This window comes from Nicotiana attenuata, unplaced genomic scaffold (assembly GCF_001879085.1).
Source record: "Nicotiana attenuata strain UT unplaced genomic scaffold, NIATTr2, whole genome shotgun sequence".
NCBI classification, from domain to species: Eukaryota; Viridiplantae; Streptophyta; class Magnoliopsida; order Solanales; family Solanaceae; genus Nicotiana; species Nicotiana attenuata.
Window position 1 is genome coordinate 48,304 of NW_017672920.1, and position 21,543 is coordinate 69,846.

The window sequence follows — 21,543 nt, forward strand, 5'->3', positions numbered from 1 at the left end:
GCTCGAGACTTTAAACTTGATGTAAACGAAATGCTATGGTTTGTTATTTCGACTTTTTAGGGTAGAATTTTTTGGGTTTTTTGAGTTTTTGTTAAAATTTGGGAAAATTGGCCTCTGCTTTGAGTTTATGGCTTTTATTTTTGTTTAGATTTTGAGTTTTGTTACAGTTTTATTTGTTTGTTTTCCTTCAGTTGTCTTCGCTTTTGTTAAAGCTTTGTTTTGGCCTCTGCTTTGTGTTTATGGCATTTTGGGTTAACTTTTGAGTTTTGTTACAGTGTGAGTTTTGTGTTTTCTTTAACATTTGTGTTTGTTTTGTTAAAGCTTTGTTTGTTTGGTTTATTGTAGAAAATGCATTCAAAAATGTCTGCTTCTAAAAGCAAACTGAAGATTGACGGAAAAGGCGTTAGGTTAGATTATGCGAAACGATTGAGGGAGTTGCCCTCAAGCCCTGATTCAGAATCTAATGTAAATGCCCCGGCGCCAGAAGTTGATGATTTTGATTCTGCTGCTCCTCCTAAAAACTTGGAACCAGAGAGCAGTCGGATGACTCGTTCTCAAATGAGAAATACTCCCACTCCAGTTAAATCTTCGAGTGACTTGCCCTCACCCTCTTCTTCTGAAGCGAATAAGCATGTGCAGGCTCCCGATGATGATGATTTTGAGCCTCCTCCTCCTCCAAAAATATTGCAACAAGGGAGCAGTCGAATGACTCGTTCCCAAACAAGTAATAGTCCTACTCCGGTTAACATCGTTAGACTAAGGAGTAAGAAATGCGGCAGACCTGCAAAATCAACAGATAAGCTGAAAGATGATTTGTTTAATGAAGATGATGTAGTCCGCAATGTTAAACGGAAAAGGAGAAAGATGAAGGATGATGGTGAGAGTTGCCTTGATTTACAATCGAGAGAACAAAGGGTCGTTATTCGCTTGAAATTGAATAAGAGAAAAGCTAAGTTGAAGGTATTCCCTGTTTTGCTATTTATTTATACATGCTTATACAGTTTTATACAAAGTTATACATCTGTTTATACATCTTTATACAAGCACTGCTATACTTGTATATACAGTCTTATAAAATGTTTTAGTATATTTTTTGTTCTTGATCTATTTCTTGTTATTTTCCTATATCCAAGGTTGGGGACTTCTATATACAACCAGTTGATTATTTCCACAACAGGATTAGTTCCCATACCGAGCCTGATATTGTGAACATTTTGAAGCAATGTTTGACTGACACGCAACTTCAAATGTTCCGTGCTAGTTGTCTTCCTGGACCTCCCTCAATTTAAAACTCAAAATCAACTTATTCATTGTATATTATTGAGGGAAGTCGTCCCAGGACGTGAAAGGGAGTTGTGGGTGAAGATTAATGGTTGTTTGCTGCGTTTTGGCATTAGAGAGTTTGCTCTTATCACTGGTTTGAAGTGTATAGACGACGACGCCATTTTCTATGACAAACCAGATGTTAATAGGTTGCTGAAAGAGTATTTTCCAGGAGATGGAAAAAAGGCCATAACAAGGGGGGAGCTTCTTGATCGCTTCAAGCAAAAGGAGTGGAAGTCGGATGAAGATGCATTCAAGATGGCCTTGATGGTGTTTGTCCATCATTTCATCTTCTCTGATGCCAATAATCATGGTATCACCAAAGATGATTTTGATATCATTGAAAGTGGCCAATATAAGATGTTTCCTTGGGGAAAAAAGTCATTTGAAGATGTTTTAAGGACAATGAGGGACATGCAATGCGATTATTTGACAATGTATAGGCTTGGAGGTTTGCCGCTTGCTTTACAGGTTTGGTTTTTTGAGTGTTGCTCAATGGTTGATAAGAATCTAGCTGTTCGCGTTGGCACAAATGTGCCACGCATTCTTAATTGGAAAGTGACTAACACTCCATCATATGCGGATTTGACTGGCGGCGTGATCATGTGTAGTGTCGACAAGGTAAACATTTTGTACCATAATACTTCTTCATATATGATTTCAGTTTTTCTGTATTTTTCTACTATTGTAATCCTGTTTTTTTCTTCTTGTAGTTGAACTATAGTAACATTTCCCCTACTTCTGAAGAGATGTCAAGTCTGAACATCGACACACTTTTTGAAGTCAATGCCGATGATGTTGCATCAGGGGAGGTGCCTGTTGTTCCTGCCTCTCACACTGATGATTTTGTTGCTGCACCTTCACCTTGTCCTCAGCATATGGAGCAACAGTCTACACGACCTTATCCTCAAAATGCAGAGCAACAGTCTAAACGACCTTGTCCTCAGACTATGAATCCACAGCCTAATCCAAGTTATGATCCTTTTGTGCGTCTTGATCTTTTGAATGATGAAGTTGAGAAGCTGAGGAGTGATGTTGGAAAGGTACTTGACCTTTAGCTTTTCTGTAGTTTATAATTACTTTTTGGTTATAAACATGGTTGTTTATTTGCTTTTGTTGTAGTTGACTGATACAGTGACGACACTCAACAACTATGTCGTTTCTTCCTTTGAAAAAGTGTTCAGTTTTCTGAATATGAAGGAACCCAAGCAAACGAGGGAGGATTTTACTGATTCTAAGGTAATTGTTTACTGATAAAACCAAATCACTCAACAGTTATGCCTTCTCTGAACTCAACATGCCTTCTCTTTCTATTGTTTTTTATTAGATTCATCAGCCCGTGTTTGATGACAATACATCTGGTCTTGGCGAATTTGATGGCTATCAATATGATGCTGTTCCTAACTTTGTCAATCAAATGAATCAAGATAATGTGGTAGCTGACGAGGGAGTTACTGATGGTGTTGATAATGGTATTTGTTCTGCTTTCTTTTTTTTTGGTCTGATTTTTCTTTTCTTCTTTTTGAAGTTTTGTATTATTTGTGTTTCTATGTCTAAGGGGCAGCAGGTGATGTCAAGGGTGACACATTTTGGGATGACATTGGTGATGAAGATTTAGCTCATATGTCCCAACTTGTGGTTCACAAACAATCCATCATAGAAGTAGAAGATGATTACATTTCTCCTGACCATTCAGTTCGACAGAAAATACCAGGAAAATATGCCAAATCTCCATATTTGCCAGTTTTTGATTCTGGAGCATCAAAATCGGCGCCCAAGCTCATTTTTGATATCAAGCATCCTTTCACGATCGAAATTGATGATTTTGATACATTGTCGCCATTGGCTAAAGAGTTTTGCGCATTTGTTGATAATGGGATGGATACGAGGCGAAGGTATCTTCACTTTCTTCAATCTTTCATGTTCTGATTTTATACTTGTCAATGAATGTAGTTCTGATTACTTTTTATTTTTTGTGATTTGAAATGCCAAACATATATATCCCGATGAAGTAAATAATCTTGCAGAAGGTTTTACTTTTGGCTTGTGTTATGTGACCAAGAAGGATTGGTTCCACTCACTTGCATATTGTGGTCGACCTTTGATTGACACGGTATTTTAATAAATTTCTGTTCTAATTCCCTTTTTATTTTTGTTGCATATCTTTGTTATTTTGAGACCCCCATAGTGTATGCATAGCTTTGTATAATCACAGTATAAGATTGTATAACCTTGTATAAATATGTATACCTATGTATAATAGTGTATAAACTTCTATATTTAAAAAATCTGGTAGTGATGGTTGTTCTGTTTTATTTCTTGTCTCAGCACTTGGATGTCCTCTTTTATTATTTGAGGAAGAGGGGAAAATATGGGTCGAGTGTTGCCATGCGGTTTACTACAACCAACTTTGCCTTTGGTAACAAAATCAACTCCCTATACAAAGATTTCAAAGTGAATCAAGATCCTTCAGTGATTCCTGACGGGCATGAGATAGAAGAGTACATCAGAGGTTATTATTGTGATGCAAATGTCCCGTGGCACACTGTTGACCACGTCTTATTCCCTATCTTTGTGAAGCGCGGAAGAGCAAAATTGGGACATTGGGTTTTGGGGGTGTTTACGTTCGTAGATAGATGCATCCACATCTATGACTCTAACCGTGGGGCTCTTAATGATAGACTTGTTTTGGATGCTGCATTACCTTATGCAATTCTGATACCTTACTTCTTGAAGAGTTCTGATTTTTATGTCGAGAAGAAGGGCATTGATTGGAACAATGGTGCATATACCGATAAATCCCATTCTGATGCTTTGCAGATTAATCTGGTTAATAATGTTCCCCAACAGATCAAATGGTAGGTTAATCTCAATTGTTTTACTATTTTACTATTAGTGTACCTATTTGAATCTGATTCGTTTCTTTTTAATTACAGTGATTGTGGTGCTTTTGTTGCTGGCTTTGCTGAGTATTTCATCCTTGGTAAAGAAATTCGAAAGGATAATTTTGACATTGAGACACTTCGCACCAGGTGGGGATCTCTGTTATGGGATTATGGAAGGAAAAAACAACAGTCTGGTGCAATTAGTGATGATGAAGTCACAGGGAGACTTTTGAAGAAGAGGAAGAGGGGGCGACCAAGAAAGTAGTTCTGTTATTTTCATTTTACTGTAGTTTTTCTATGTATAAGGAGTTGTTGCCTAGTTTTGTAACTATTCTGCTACTTGTGAGATAACCTTAAAGGATATTATAGATGTTTTTTTTATTTTTGTGTAATTTGAGGCAGTCATTACACATTGTTGCTGTGAATGAATTACATTTTAATGAATATTTTCAGTTGCTTTTGTCCTTTAACAAAGTATGTATTTTCATTATGGTTGCAGTTTTGTTAATGTAGCAGGTTTTATACATATGTATACAATAATATACATAGTTATACAAATTTATACAAACTTATACTCTCATTTATACATCTGTATACATGTAATACCAGTGATTGTTTGCAGTCCTGTTTTGTATTTCTACAATCTATCAATATATTTAGTACCATTAAAAACAGGAAGACACAATTATTGGATAAGCAAAACATGTATAATGAAACATGTCAATTGCTTGTGAAACTTAACTAATCAACATTTATAACTCTATTGTTTGTGAAACTTAACTACTCAAGTGACAACAAATGTAATAGGAAGCGTTTTGTTTCCAACTATTTATTTTGGTCGATTCCTACATGTTTTCCTATTGTGACCACCTTGTCCACACACAGAACACGAAAATGCCCTCTTAGACTCTTTCTCTGAAGCAGGCTTGAGTCTTTCCTTTCTTGGCCTTCCTGCATTCCTTCTCCCTTTAGGTGGTAGGACCACATCTTCCATCACCTCTGTTGGGATTACCCATAAACTCTCATCTGGCATCGGATTCACTGGAAATTCATAAGTGCTAAGGAGTTTATCCTTCTTGTAGTAAAAAGAGCAATACTGGCCAGGTTTCAGCTGCTGGTTCTTCAAAACCGCCCAAGCATGCGGACATGGAAGTTCATCCATTTGAAATTTTCCACAACTGCATGTTCCCTCTTCAAGGCACACTATGTTTCTCCTTACCCCTTCAAGCACAGTATATAACTGATCCGTAGCAAGCCTCACCTGCAAAAGTTTTTTTTTTTTTAAAAAAAATTTAAAGAACATTATACATTATTATACAGAGTTATACATCCTTATACAAGCAGTAAAATGCAAGTCAGAAGTGCCAAGATTCATTATATTTGATTCATTTTACCGTCATTTGCTCCGATGCAATCAGATTTTCCCGAAGGAGTTTGTCGTACTTTTCGCCAAGCTCTGTAGATTTCTCCATTGCACTTTTTCTGTTTTTGTTGTTCCACTGTTGTAGCAAATTTGTCATGTACTCCAGCAATCGCATTACTGGTAACTCTCTAGCATCCTTGTTAGCTGCATTAATTGACTCTGCAATATTGGAAGTCATTACCATCGACCTTTTCACCTTGGAATATGCTCTAGACCACCTTTCGTACCCAATTTCGAACAAGTAAGGCTGCACCCTCGGATCAATTTTGCACAACTCTGTCATATGGTACTCAAACTTCTCGATCGTGTAAGCTCTTGCCAAAGCAAAGAAGATATCCTTCAATTGTTTGTGATGTTTCTTGAATGTGCGCTTTACATTCTGCCACAAGTGAAACATGCAAATACAATATGGTACTTCTGGGTACACAACTTTTGTGGCATTGAAGATGCTTTCATTTCTATCTGAAACTATACACAGCCCTTCCCTAACTCCAAAAGTACCCTTTATCTGGACAAAGAACCACTCCCAAGATTTGTTATTCTTTGAATCCACAATGAAGGATTTTTCCTGTTTATACAAAAATAGATATTAGGATTCAGACTGCAAATTAGTCTGCAGATACCAAGTGCAAATTTTATACAAATCTTATACAAAGTTATACACAATTATACAAATTTATACCAACTACAAATTTTATAAAAACAGCAGCTGTGAAATCCTATACACTTTTATACATGAAACTAAAACATTATACAAATTGCAGAAACAACGTAGATGCAGTCAACTCACCAGCTCCATCTTGTGTGCAAGCAGTCAATATGGTACCCTTATATGCTGCTTTAAGGAAGCTTCCGTCAATAACTATTATCGGTCTGCAATGCTCCCAGCCCTTGATAGATGCATATAGCGAAACATATGCATAAAGAAAGCATCCATCTTCTGATTTGTGCAACTTTGTAACCGTTCCTGGATTTGTTTGCTCCAACATATAAAAATACTTCGGCAACTCCTTATATGAATCACTCGGACTCCCTCTTATCATTGCCATTGCTATTTCTTTAGCTCTCCATGCTTTCATGTAGCTCACTTCAATCCCGTGTTGCTTTTGTATGTCCTCTATTATATCATTTGCGGTGTAAACTTTTTTTGGATTAACATACTTGTCCTTGACTATACTAGCAATTATACCCGAAGTAGCTTGACGTTGTGTTAAGTATCTTTCACCATAGCCGCATGTGTGATTATTATTGTAACTTCTCACTTTGAATATGTTTGCCTTGAAAACGGCAGAAGATTTGAAACTCCAAGCACAATTGTCATCCAGACATGTAAGGTGATACCTAGTATTATACATCATTCAACTTCTAAATACACTTGTATACAAACTGCATATATACTAATTTTAATACCTATATACAAATATATACTACTTTATACATATTTATACAACAGAATATACAATTAATGACATACCTTGTTGCGCTTGATCTCTTCACCTTGAATTGGAACCTCTCGCGTACAGCCAAGTTCTTCATCACATTCATAAGTGTCTCTTTATCCTTATAAACTTGATCCTCCTCAACAAATTCGTTCAACATATTATCTATTATACCCGTATTTTCACTAAATTTCGTGTTTTCAATCAATTCAATATCAATAATCTCAGTGCTATCAGTTGTTGATACATCTCTAGAATTTGAATTTGTAGCAACCAAACAACTGGAACTTGAAGCAACCACAGAACTTGTAACAACCAAATGATTTTCATAAATCTCTTTCACTGTCACAAACAGGGGATATTCAGTGAAATTCAAGTTTTTCTTCTTTAATTCTATATACACCTTAACTCCTGTATCGTTGTAAATCATGATCGGTGGCAAACCAACATTTGGGACAAAGTTAATCTCTATTGTGTTTAAATCACTATCGATCCTAATCTGTTCCGAAATAGCTGCAACTAAATTGTTGTAGTTGAATGTGGACTCGATTATTACACAATCACTGACGAAATTTACAAACTTGTTTTCTTCCCATTCACCACTATGAAGAAGGTAAGCAGGAAAAATCTCCATCTAACAAAAAATTGAAATCAAAATTGCAGCAAAAGGAGAATTGCGCTGCTTCGTAGCAAAAAAATTGAATAAATTCTAGATGAAGAAGAAATGCTAGGGTTTTCGTACCTGCATTTATCGCAGGATCTCGTTTTTGAAGTATTTGGGGGAAGAAGATTGGAAAGAATCTGAGAAAATCCAGCTGAATGAGAGAAAATCGCGTTTGGTAGTCTCAAAATACCGGAAATAACGCCCCCTTTTCAGATATGGGCCTCTAATTTGTGGGCTACTCAATTGTAAAGTTAAATATGGGCTATAAAGTTGAAAAGGAGGCAGCCCACTTGTTTTAATGTGAAATTTTCCCTTGGTTTTCCCCGACCTTGCACTACAGTCGTTAGAGCTAATATGTCCGAGAATGTTGATTCCGGTGAAATTTTTTCCTGCTGTTTTTCTTCTTCTTTTTTATTTGAATTTTACATTGTTTATCCTGAGATTGAAATTTATGTATTAACAAAAAAGTGTGAAAAAAGAAGGAAAAATGAAAATAACATCTGAAATTGGTGTTTGCAGCATATATAGGTTTTATATACTATATTAAAAAGCATGAAGACCCTTAGCGAAATGTCGTTCGCCTTTTTTACCCCTTAAAATCAGATTTTATATTGGGTAGAATTGTCATTTAATAATTTTTCCTAATTTTTAGGACTTTGAAATACACTAGAATTTTAATTTTAAGTGTTTCCTTATTTAAACTATGTAAAAAGTTCTAAAATTGGAGTTTCAATATCAAATAAAATTTTACCAAATCGATTGAACCAAATACTATTTGATTTCCCCTTTAATTGTCGTTCGTTTTTGTGCGTGTTTATGTGACTTTCTTTTTCTAATTTTTGCCGTAGGTTTTTTCTTGCATTATCTTTTTCTTGATTCCAAGAATATTATTTTGTTGTGTCAAGAGTCAAGATGACTCATTAATTCATTAGTTTATATTTTATGACTTATTTATTTTCATTTTAGTCATGTCCTTGAATTTTTTTCTTATTTTAGTAGTCTATTACTAATTTCTTTATTTAAATTTAGTCCTATATGTTGTTACTTTTAATCCAATCAATTACGATTCAGACCCAATAAATCAGGCAAAAATGAAGAAGAGTATTTTTGAGTAAGCTTATAAGTTATATAAGTTAATTTTACTTAACATTCAACTAATTAGTCAATGTAATAAGCAAATCTTAGTACCCGCCTTACACATATATAAGATAAAAAATTTATTTTTAATAAGAGTTGTGTATATGTTTTGTCTCACTTATAATAGGAATAAGATATGATTGTATTATGTGATCGATCACGTGGATGAAATACTTTAGTAAAACATCGCATGTAGAGTAAGATACGATTGAGATATCATTTATCAGAATAGTTAGTATTTGACGAGTTGTGATGCCTAATGTGATTATTAAGGCATGATTAGAATAAGGATACAAGTTTTAGCATTCTCATAAACTAAGAAAATATGAATAAAACCTTTTCAATTGTCAGACTCAGATAATTATAAATTAATATGGCATAAACGCACGTTACGTAAATAGGTCCGATATCTGAAATCAAACGACATCCTTATCTTTCAATCAAATATTACTCCTACAATATTTTTATTTAATAAAGCAACTAATGGAAACGAACTGGAAAAGAACCACTAGGCTGGATCCAAACCCTTAAACATAACGATTAGAATTTGTCAAGTTGGGATGCCTAATGTGATTACTAACACATGATTAAGTAAAATATGGATAAAACCTTTTCAATTATTGGTAATGCATAATATGGCATAAGTACATGTATGTCTAGCTTGGTCCCATATGTATAAATGAAACGACATCTTTACCATTTAATCAAACACTACTCCTATAATTAACATATGATTATTTATTATTTCCAGGAATTTGTAATTTTTTTCATTTTTATTTTATTAACAGTAGAGACTACATATTTATAGTATTATTTAATGTTATTNAGCAAAAAGGAGAATTGCGCTGCTTCGTAGCAAAAAAATTGAATAAATTCTAGATGAAGAAGAAATACTAGGGTTTTCGTACCTGCATTTATCGCAGGATCTCGTTTTTGAAGTATTTGGGGGAAGAAGATTGGAAAGAATCTGAGAAAATCCAGCTGAATGAGAGAAAATCGCGTTTGGTAGTCTCAAAATACTGGAAATAACGCCCTCTTTTCAGATATGGGCCTCTAATTTGTGGGCTACTCAATTGTAAAGTTAAATATGGGCTATAAAGTTGAAAAGGAGGCAGCCCACTTATTTTAATGTGAAATTTTCCCTAATTTTTAAGCTGAATCAAATTTTTAACTGGTAGGGGTAATTAGAGACAAAAGTATAACAGTAGGGTCATTAGTCTTAAACGAAAAGAAGATGTGACTTATTTCTCATAGTACATGAGAAAATATGATATAACTTACACAAATGTCCTAAATAAGTCTCAACTTACCATCCTTTAGCCATTAGTCTTAGCAAAACTAGCCAAGTACATATAAAAATTGAAAAACCAAATAAATAAGGTTCTTTCTCTCAAAGAATCACATGCAAACATTAGATGCAATACGGAAAGGAAATTTCATGGATGAGGCAGCAAATAAGGTGATGAAATACAAAATATATATATATATATATATATATATATATATATATATATATAATATTCTAAAAATCTAAGTAAAAAGGAACTTATTCAATAGGTATAGTTGAAATTCATTGAAAACATACAGATAAGTCAATATACAAAATTTGAGGAAGATTGGAGGTGCTTTGGACTGGTTTTGTATCAAAATTCGTAATTAAATCGAGTTCGAAAAATTCTTCTGCGACACATGTATCAAACATGTATCTCACACACAGATATACATGGATATACATGTGATACACATTTGATACAAATATGATACATATGTGATACACAAATGATACACATATCATTTTTTTAATGTTCAGTTTTTACTTTGAATTTTCAATTCAAACCACCTCAAAACTTCACCAAATCATCCAAAAACTGAGATTCAAGCTCCTTAAGATGTACCAAATCTATTCTAATAACACCACTCAAAGAAAGCAAAAATTTACCATTTTTTGTCTACAAATAGCTAATTGGCCAATATTAGTAATATTTTTTGAATTGGCCAATTTTTGTAATGAACTACTTATAAATGGACATAGCTCGTAGTTTCCCTATTTTTTTTCGAAACTAAAATTTCTCGATAACCTAACCATAACCAGACCCGGCCACTCAACCCAGCTGGTAAGGGGCAGGCCAGTCGTAGATTCAAACCCTGCCACCTTTCTTGTGAATTATCCTAGGGTCAGTGGCGGAGGCAGAATTACCGCCAAGGGGGTTCAAAAAAAGGAAAAAGTTAAGAAGGTTGTAGCTAGTGGGAATAGAATCAATGACCTTACAAAGGTTTTGAACCCCCTTGATCACTAAGCTATGCTTTTGAACTGTGTCAGGGGGATTCAAAATATAATATATAGAGGTAAAAAATAGATTTTGCCTTACACATACAGTGTAATTTTTTGGCAAGAGGGTTCGGGTGAACACCCATCCGCCCCCTCAATCAGCCCTTGCCTAGAACAAAGCACAAATTCGAAACAATACCATTAAGCTTTTTAATTTCAACTCCATTTTGAAGATAAAAGGTTATAATCATGATAGAAAAGAGAAAATGATATTGTTGCCTAATTCCAGTCTTGAACAAAAGGAATTAGGGTTGTGCATAATTTGGCAAATTATCATATCGATACCGAAAATTTTATATTTGGTATACGGTATTTTGGTATTTGGTATGGTATCTGGTTTAAGTTTTTAAAAAAATTGATATTACATATGGTATTTGATATTTTAAAATAAAATACCGAAATACCGATACCGTACCGAAATATATATTATATTACACAAAACATCTATTACCAACACTACAACAAATTTGATTATTAGTGATGAATTATTTTGTCACCTAAAATTTATATTTCGTCACAAAAGGCCTTTGGTGACAAAAATATTTTTGTCAATCTTTCGTCCTTAAAACATCGTCACCAATAGTATACAAAGACAACTTTGTGTTTCGTCACTAAATAAAGTTATATCAACTACGTAATCGTTTTTGTCCCTAAAATAATAGAATTTATGACGAACTTGTTCATCAAAAAAAGTATAAAAAATTTGTAGTTGATAGTGCATTTTCGTCACTGAAAAGGTCATTGAGGCCGACAAAACTACTTTGTCACTAACTATTTAGTTTAATTAGTGACAACATAAATTGTCTATAAAATTATATGTATTTCGTAGTTGAACAGTTGCAATATCGTCACTAAAGAATGCCTTTTATATACAAAAAAATACTTTGTCCCTAATTGTATAAATTAGTGACAACTCTGCTCTTATAAATAAGGTTTACAATTACGTAGTTAAATTATCATTTCGTCAATAAAAATATTAATTTTACTGATTTGTCAAAAACGTTATTATAAATCATCATGATTAGTGGATGATGTTGTCTGCAATGTTAATACCGAACATTATAATTTACATTCATTGTCCAAGGATTCACTGTCATTAAAGTTTCAGTATTTTTACCACCTCTATTCATTGTATCCAAACATCAAATAAGCAAATCGCAAAGAACCTGTCAATTATGATGCAATAAGTGTAGTTTTAGTTGGGTTTCATCGTTTTTTCCTTTTTCGTTCAAAGTCAAAATAGCTAAATTATTTCCATAAATCCAAAGGTCAAGAATACATGAACACGTCTAGCTTTCCAAATTAGGAGAAAGAAAAAGTTGAAGTACTCTGTTAATCCCTTACACCAGTTCTCAGTTTTAAAGGCACTTAAAATATTTAACAGTCCTATTTACATACCTCCTCTTCTACTTATAGTAGCAACTACATATGTTTAGCAATTATTGATGATTATATATAAAAAAAAATTAAATCAATCCTTCAACCATGGATACTATATCAAATTAAAAATAATACTCTATAGAGTAGTAACTTGTAGTAAATTTACCTGATTGATTCGAGAGTTGGAAAAACTAGGTGGCAGTTGACTCCCAAAATGTTGAACACATTTATTGGAGCTGATAATAACAAGAAAAACAGAATGATTAGAATATAAAAATCAAGAACAGTAGGAAGTTGATCATAATACCTACACATTTCACTTGAGCACCAAAATGGAGTCGATAATGGTTTTCTTACTTGTCCGTACTTCCAAGCATGTTACACACAGTGACTTTAATTTTTCTCCATTGCAAATGTAATTATAGTTGTTTGTAAATTATTACTGCATATAAATCACATAATCAGAGTATAAATTCAGAAACATTAAAGTGAAACAAAAATTGTGAGGGGCTCTTGGACTTGTTATATTTTGTTCACCTTCACTTCCTAAGAGACTAAATTGGAAGCAGGTATTTCAATGACGGTAACTAATGATGCAAAATACAACAAATTTAGCAGAAAAGAGGACTTAAAACATTAATAAGAATTAGCCACTTCCAAATCAATCTTTTGCATTTATACCCTATTTTATGCATTAGGCAATTAAAAGCAGAAAAATGGAAGAATAAAAATAGCATTTTTCAATAAAACATAGATACAATCCAAAGAGATTCATCTGAAAGCACTAGATGATTAAGAGGTAATCCAATGGTGGTGGTGAGCTTGTAGAGCAAAAGTGTGATAACAATTGCTGCTAAACCTCCTCCCAACAGTGCCAAAGGATGAGATCTTTTGCTTCTAAAGATAATCCTGATATGAATTGGTGATTGGTGTTAACTTTCAATTGTATCTATAGCTAGACTACTAAGCTTATAGAGAGAGCTGTCAAAGGAAGACCGATGGCAATTCAACTTTGGCTTATAGGATACCTGATTCCAAGTTTACTAGAAAAGCTACCGCAGGTATAACTATTATAGCTCTAACTTTTCTAATAGTAATTGGCAAAGTATAAAACAAAACTATGAACATGTTCTGCAATTATAATAGGTTACACATTCTTCTCCTCATATTTTTAATCTAAATATACATTTCATGTTCCATCATAAACTACCAAAATACACTAAATAAATAAAGTTAGCAAATGTTTAAAGTAAAATTTATCATGAAAAACTGAAAGGTTATACTTCAAATATATTCAACTACCCAATGTCCATTTTGATATTTTGGGAAATCATATGATTAACAAGGAAATAACAAAAAGAGATTCAGGAAAAGAATAAAGATTTCTTCAACTTACCCACTACCCATATCAATAAGATAGGGAAATTCTGGAAAGTGAAAACTAGCAAAGCAAAGCACTTGTCCCATTCACATAAGAGCATAGAAATTCTTAAAATTAGCATAAACCCTCGATTCATGTTTACCCTATTCCTCATTTTCTCAAAAGCAAGATGGTTATCACAAATTAAAATTACTTACTTACTGAATGGAAAGACAACGATTCGGGGCAAGAAGAGAAACCATAACACAAATCTTGGAGTAGAAAGTAGGCGTAACTGCTTTGTACATATCTTCAATGGACTTTGGATTATTAAAATCTGCTCAAAAACACAAAAAGAAGAACAAAAACCCCTAAATAAATTAGATTGTAAAGAATTTGAGTGATTGTTGGAATTCCTAAAATTGTTCTTCAATGTAAATACAGTAACAAAAGAGGAGATAAATTAACCTTCAGAAGTAATCTAGACTTTGAGGTGGGAATATGCTTAACGAAGAGAGAAATCAAACAAAGATTTCAATGGTAATTGTGTAATTGAAAGGAGAAAACCTAGAGCCAAAGTGAAAAATAAATGAGGAAATTTTTTCTTTTTGCCGCATTTGCTTTTTGGCGGAAAGTTGAAAAGAAAAACAAATTACGCCAAAATTTAGATCCTAATTTTTTTTCTTCAATATACAAGTTTAATGAGTTCCTACAACTACCTTAAGTGAATTTATGATTACTAGTCTTAGTGTACGTGTGAACCTCGCGGCAAGCAATAAAAAATATATAGAAGAAACACAAATCGAATAAACTATCTTCTAAAATAGGCTATTATAGTTCATATATAATACCATGAAAGGATTACAATAATGTTACATTGTTGAAATAAAAAAATTATATTATATAATAAAATATTATGGTTTTAAAGTCCAATATAAATATTTAACAAATATTTTAGGTGATTTCAAGAAAGGGATAACTTCTAAAGTATTACCCATTATTTCACGTATAAAATTTGCACTCCTTATCCATGATAAGAATTTGCTTGGTATATATTTTCGCGAATCATGGTTGATATTTTAACAACTTCTACAAGAACTAAACTTGAAAAAATAATACTATTACTCATTTTTGTTGTTAATATGCATACAACTTCAAGAAGATCGAAACGTGGAAAAATAGTATTACTCATTTAACACTCCAAGTATTAGGATTTCTTACAAAGCCTTAAATAATAGGAATGCAACCAATTCTAAAATTCTACATATTAGGAATATAATAAATTATAATTTTGTCCAATATGAATTCTATATTTAAAATGTAATAAAAGGCAAACGATACGTTCCAAACTAATGAATATATTTTTTTTGGTCGGAAGCTAATGAATATAATTAGTTTAGGTAATAATATAGCCTATCTATAACAACACTCCTGTTCTAAAGAATTAAATACATGGATTACATATTTATCAAATAAATGACTATCGATACAAAAATATAAAAAGGAGAATTGCACCTACCCCTGTATAATTATTTGAAAGAAAACTCTACAATCAGCAACTAACCATGGAAACTTACTAATCAAAAGAATGATTAAAAAAGAAAATAAATTGAGAAAACTGCTCTCTGAATGTAAGCTTAACCAATTAAAATTTGACAACAAAATAAAACAAAGATACTTTTGTGGACTTCTGGAAGAACCTGAGCCAGGAGGCCTCTTGGACATGCAAAACTTATATGCCATATAATCTCCTTGTTATGTTATACGTTGTTGAGGTTTCAAATTATAAATCTTTGACTTTTTTCTGCAACCATGAACTTTCTTGGGTGAATTATGCTTTGGTGATTTGTTAGGGTATTTGGAAGCTAGTTTTTCTTTTCGTGGGATTTAATGACCTTATATATTAGATTCCTATATAGTCTACATAAGGAAATTAGATTTAATAGTTAAAATTTGGTTGATTTAAAACTCCTAAATATTAGGAAAATAACTAAATTACTGTTTTGTACAATATAAAATTTATTTTTAGAGGGTAAAAAAAGCGAACGATATTTCACTAAGGGGCTTCGTGCTTTTAATATAGTATAGATAATTAAATTTACCGTCAAATATTTATAAATTTTTAGTAAATTATCTAATATATATATATATATATATATATATACTGTCACGATAGCCCCTGTACATAATTAGTTGTAGAGAAAATCAAGTGTTTCACCAACAATACCAAATGTTTTGGCAACAAAAAAATGTATTGTTGCCAATTTATTATATTCTAAATTTTATTAAATAACCAACAAAATATGCCAGCCAAGTTTTTTAATTATAGCCAAACCTCACTATGATAATATTGTTTGTTTGCATATCCTTTATCGATATGATTATTATACACTTGTAATATTATTTTACATTTAGATCTTGTTTGACTGTTATACAAAATTATAAAAATAACCATTTTTCCAAACTTTTTATGTAATAAAAGAAAATAAAATATTAAAATTTAAAATCTAAAAAGATATTCATATTTTACTAATTAAATTTCTAAAAAAGCTAATTTATTATTAAAATCCATAGTAACTAGTGTTATTGTACCTACAAACAATTTAACTCTCTAATACACATACATATTGGAAAATTAACCGGATACAAAAAATTCAAAGTTAATGAAAGAAATCTATAATTGTAGCTTGATTGGTAGATTTCAGTCACTTCTGGTAATATAACGCTTGATCAAGTGGCGAAGATTTTTGCCAACTTTCAGCAAGGGTTTCCGTTAGTTTTCTCTAAAGGAAGTCTACGAACTTAACAATAGAATCTTTTATCTCAACCAAATAGCAGTAATTTTGAAAATTTTACTAAAATTAACTACAACTGGCATTATACAGTAAAATGTAAAATTAATTAATATTTGAGTAGAGCTGTTAGCAAGAAATAATTTTATAAAAATGTATTGGTATAATGATGATCGCTATTGTTATTTGTAAAATGTGGTTATAGAGGGTTAACATATAATATGATAAATTGATTAAAAAAAGTTAGCAGCTATAGTGAAATGTTGTTATGGAGTATGCTTATGGTAGAGATGTTTGACTGTATATAGTTATATGCCAAACTGTTTGCAACGTACGCCAGTTTAAAGTCAATTTTGAGCCTTTTCCCTTGAAAAAAATAAAAATAAAAATCACATGTTAGACAGCTTCCGTCATTACTGAATAAGGGTATATTTAAACCAATTATGTAAGAACACAGAGTATATTTGCCCTCAACTATTGACACATAATATATTTGCGTCTTTCTCAAAGTTCAGTGGCATATTTGAATATATTTTTTTTTTTGCTTTTATAGTGTTAGAAATTCTAGTTGTAGTAAATTAGACACATAATTTTGTGTCACGATCCGGATTTCCCACCGTCGGGATCGTGATGAAGCCTAACTCTTAGAATGCTAGGCAAGCCAACGGATATAGTTCTATCACACCAATCACTAACCAAAACAGTAATTAACAGTAGTTTAAACCAAACCAATAAGAAGTACGGAAATCCTATAACAGTTTAAAACACTATTACACGACTACCCAAAGATCTAGTGTTACAATTCACAAACTTCTAAGAGTTTCTATAAATACTGGTTTAAAAAATATATATATATGTTCTCGAAATGGAGGAAAATAGGATAAACTAAGATAGAGGGAAGGGGACTCCAGGGTCTGCGAACGCTGGCAGATCTACCTTGGGTCTCCTGACGGACTGAAGGCAGCAACCCAACTCTAATCAACGAGGTCCGGCACCGAAATCTGCACAGAAAGTGCAAAGTGCAGTATCAGTACAACCGACCCCATGTACTGGTAAGTGCCGAGCCTAACCTCGGCGAAGTAGTGACGAGACTAGGACACGACAATTAACATGAATCTGTGCAGTTAAATAATATACGAGGAAATAACAATAACGAAAATTTAACAGAACATAATGGGAAGTGGAAAATATGTTGAGGGGGTTGCAAAAATAAGAATTACAACAATAGAGAATTTAAACAGCTAGTATACCTTGAACCAGTAACAACAAGTAAATACAGTAACGGAAAAATGCACGGCATTACCCTTCGTGCTTCTACTCTCAACCTCACCATATAAATCAGATAAGAATGACACGACATCGCCCTTCGTGCTTTTACTCTCGTCCTTACCATAAGAAACAATAGAAACGGCACGGCATCACTCTTCGTGCATTAACTCTCTCATAACATGGCACGACATCACCCTTCGTGCATTATCAATATCAGAACACGACACGGCATCACCCTTCGTGCATTAACACCCACTCACGATATCTTGCACGGCATCACCCTTCGTGCTTTACACTCTTCCTCACCCAAACAACAGAAACAATAACAACCCAGCAACGGAATCATCAATAACCAACCTCGTTTCAACATTTAACTTCACAATATAAATCTCAACTTGAGTCAATACTCAACCAACATCCAATATCAGGAAAACATAATAAGACTTATTTAACATGAAGAATAACCAGTTAAGCATGAACAGTACGTATAAAGAAATACAACAGTCACAAGCACAAGACTCACTCGCATGCTATGACCCGACAACAACGTATAGATACTCGTCACCTCACCTATACGTCGTACTCAACAACTAAACACGTAGCAAATAAGGCAACAATATCTAATCCCTCAAGCTAAGGTTAGTCACAACACGTACCTCGATTCCACGGCCGAACTCAAGCCTCAAATACCGTTTTTTCCTTAGTTTCCACTTCCAATCCGCTCGTATCTAATTATGATTAACTTAATAATATCAACTATCGCTAAATAAATCATTTCCAATGCATAATTATAAGTTTCCCAACAATTTCCCAAAAAGTCAAAAACCGACCCCGGGCCCGCTTGGTCAAAACTCGAGGTTCGGACCAAAACCCGTTCACCCATTCACCCACGAGTCCAAATATGTAATTAATTTTGGAATCCGACCCCAAATCGAGGTCTAAATTCCCAAATTTGCCAAATCCCCTATTCTTCCTAAAATCCCTAATTCTACCATGAAAGAACAAGATTTAGGGCTAAAAATCTAATGGGTGTTGATGGAAATTGAAGGAACTGAGTTGAAGAATACAAACCTATGAATTGGTGTTGAAATCCCTCCTCAAAATCGCTCCTAGGTCGAGTTTTTATGAAAGAGTTGTGAGTTTTTGAAAGAATCCCGATTCTGGTTCTGTTTTTAAAAGACTGGACAGGTCTTCATCGCGTTCGCGATGACCTGTCGCGTTCGCGATGCATTGCGGCCAAAAGGGCCTTCGCGTTCGCGATGAGCTGCTCGCGTTCGCGATGGTCTGTCCCCCCTGACCATCGCATTCACGAGCCTGGGACCGCGTTCGCGAAGAGCAACTCGATGATTTTTCCCAGCCCACCTCCATTACACTACGCGTCCGCGAAGGGCTAACCCCCCAGTGCTCCGCGTTCGCGACCAAGGCCTCGCGTTCGCGTAGAAGAAACCCCTCCCCAACCCAGCTTGCACTTCGCGTTCGCGAGAGTTGCTTCGCGAACGCGAAGCACAAAGCATCAGTCATACCAGAAACTGCAACACAGCAGATTTCCTAAGTCCAAAACATCCCGTAGCCTATCTGAAACTCACCCGAGCCCTCGGGGATCCAAACCAAACATGCACACAAGTCTACAAATATCATACGGACTTGCTCGTGCGATCAAATAGCCAAAATAACATCTAAAACTACGGATTTAACACCAAAACGCATGAAATCCTTAAGAACACTTGAAATTCCTATTTTCACAACCGGACGTCCGGATCACGTCAAATCAGTCCCGTTTCTCACCAAATTTCACAGATAAGGTATAAATATTATACGGACCTGTACCGGACTCCGGAACCAAAATACGGGCCCGATACCAACAAGATCAAACATTATTCAATTTCTAAAAATCATTATATTTCCAGTTTAACAATTTTCTTCAAAAATTTATTTCTCGTGCTAGGGACCTCGGAATTCAATTCCGGGCATACGCCCACATCCCATATTTTACTACGGACCCTCCGGGACCGTCAAATCAGGGTTCGGGTCCGTTTACTCGAAATATTGACCGAAGTCAACTTAAATCGATTTTAAAGGCAAAACTTACTATTTTTTTCAAATTTTCACATAAAGGCTTTCTTGAAATACGCCCGAACCGTGCACGCAAATCGAGTAGAAGTAAAATAAGGTTTTGAAGGCCTCGAAACCCCGAATTGGATTCTAAAATACGAGATGACCTTTTGGGTCATCACATTTGGTGACAATAAATTTTATATTTCTGTGAAATAATGCAATCATTCCCCCCCTCCCCCCAAATGTTTAGATAAGTAATACCTGTTAGTAGACTGTATTTGTAAAATAATTCTGGAAATATAAATGAGTATAAACAGAAATGAACATAAACAGAAATGACATAAAACCAATTCGAGCCCACTGAATTCACAGTGTTTCCTTAAGGAATTTAATCCCCTCCTAGTACCCAAGGTTATGGATTATTTCCTCCCAGGATAGAACGAATTACACACTGGTGTAGTGGTACTTCAAACCCCAGTGTTTCAGCGAACACAAAGTTCGGTAGCAAATCACACTTACTTTTTGCTTTGTTTGATGCTAAAAGTATGCAGAAGAATGAGAAGAAACTCAGAAAATCGTAGTGAAATTCTGAGCAGAATAGTGTTGTATTTATAGCCAAAGTTAGGCTGAAATCTGAAGAGGTGCAACTCTTCAGAATGGCTGTTTATGCAAAACGCCCACAGCATAAATGCCATTACATAAATGGCCATTTACTCAATAATAAAGAGGGAAAATAAAGAGGGAAAATTGAAGAGGGTAGTTACTTTTCTGTTACCAAAACAAAAAAATGGATTGGATTTAATTTTAATATTTAATATTAATATTTTGTTATTAAAACAAATATTTAATAATATTTCTGTTAATATTTTACTATTAACAAATAAATTTGGTCCAAAAAGTTAATCAATCAATCGATCATTTGACCAAATCCAAATCCGAATCCGAATCCGAAGCCGAAGCCGAAGCCGTAGCCGTAGCCGAAGCCGAAGCCGAGCCGAGCGAGCGACGACGACGACGGCGCGAGGCTTGCCTTCTTCTCAACTCTTTAAGAGCTAGAAGAAGAGCAATTGCTTATATACCCATAAAAAACCCTCTTCCTCTTCCAATATGGGACAATGCCCATTTGCCAGGGGGGGGGGGGTAACTTAAAAGTTTCACTCAAAAATTTTATTTCCCTCCATTTCCCATTCACCCTCTTTTAAGTATTTAATATATTAATTAAACACATCCAAAACCCAACAATCCCCCACATGAATGGGGAATGGCTATATCACGGAAGTATGCATAAAAACTGTGTGATTCGCAAGTAAGGATTAATTGCATCTGGATAAGTAGGTTTCCCTTTGAACTTTCCGTAGTGAACTTATGTCGGATATACTCGATCAATCGGTAGATTTGATATCTTTGAACCGTCGAACTTTAGTGTATACCTAGACAACCACAAGTCACACAACCAACCCTTAACCGTCTTTGGTTCTCATTGTTGT

At 34.0% G+C, this 21,543-nt stretch overlaps 1 protein-coding gene across 3 annotated transcripts; it reads right to left on the reverse strand.

The window, feature by feature from the left end:
- Positions 1 to 4,792: 4,792 nt before the first annotated feature.
- On the reverse strand, positions 4,793 to 14,583 carry LOC109214928. Of its 3 annotated transcripts, XM_019378902.1 has the most exons (4): positions 14,409 to 14,583; positions 14,163 to 14,277; positions 12,747 to 12,816; positions 4,796 to 5,469 (listed from the first exon to the last, which is right to left on the reverse strand). In XM_019378902.1, the coding sequence occupies exons 2-4, from the start codon at positions 14,246 to 14,248 to the stop codon at positions 5,038 to 5,040; spliced, it is 588 nt and encodes a 195-aa protein (XP_019234447.1). In that variant the 5' UTR covers positions 14,249 to 14,277; positions 14,409 to 14,583; the 3' UTR covers positions 4,796 to 5,037. The 3 variants fall into 3 exon arrangements, 2 of the variants coding, with proteins under 2 accessions (XP_019234446.1, XP_019234447.1); XR_002066280.1 differs by lacking the exon at positions 4,796 to 5,469 and having other exon boundaries at positions 12,444 to 12,816; positions 14,159 to 14,277; XM_019378901.1 differs by lacking the exons at positions 12,747 to 12,816; positions 14,163 to 14,277; positions 14,409 to 14,583 and adding an exon at positions 5,603 to 6,032 and having other exon boundaries at positions 4,793 to 5,469.
- Between the last annotated feature and the right edge of the window lie 6,960 nt (positions 14,584 to 21,543).

What these genes read in the sequence shown, in the direction of transcription:
- LOC109214928 (XM_019378901.1), bottom strand. Translation starts at nt 6,028, where the DNA reads ATGTTTCACTTGTGGCAGAATGTAAAGCGCACATTCAAGAAACATCAC. An exon ending in TTGCATCGGAGCAAATGACG is followed by an intron (nt 5,470 to 5,602) that starts GTAAAATGAATC and finishes AAACTTTTGCAG; the next exon opens with GTGAGGCTTGCTACGGATCA.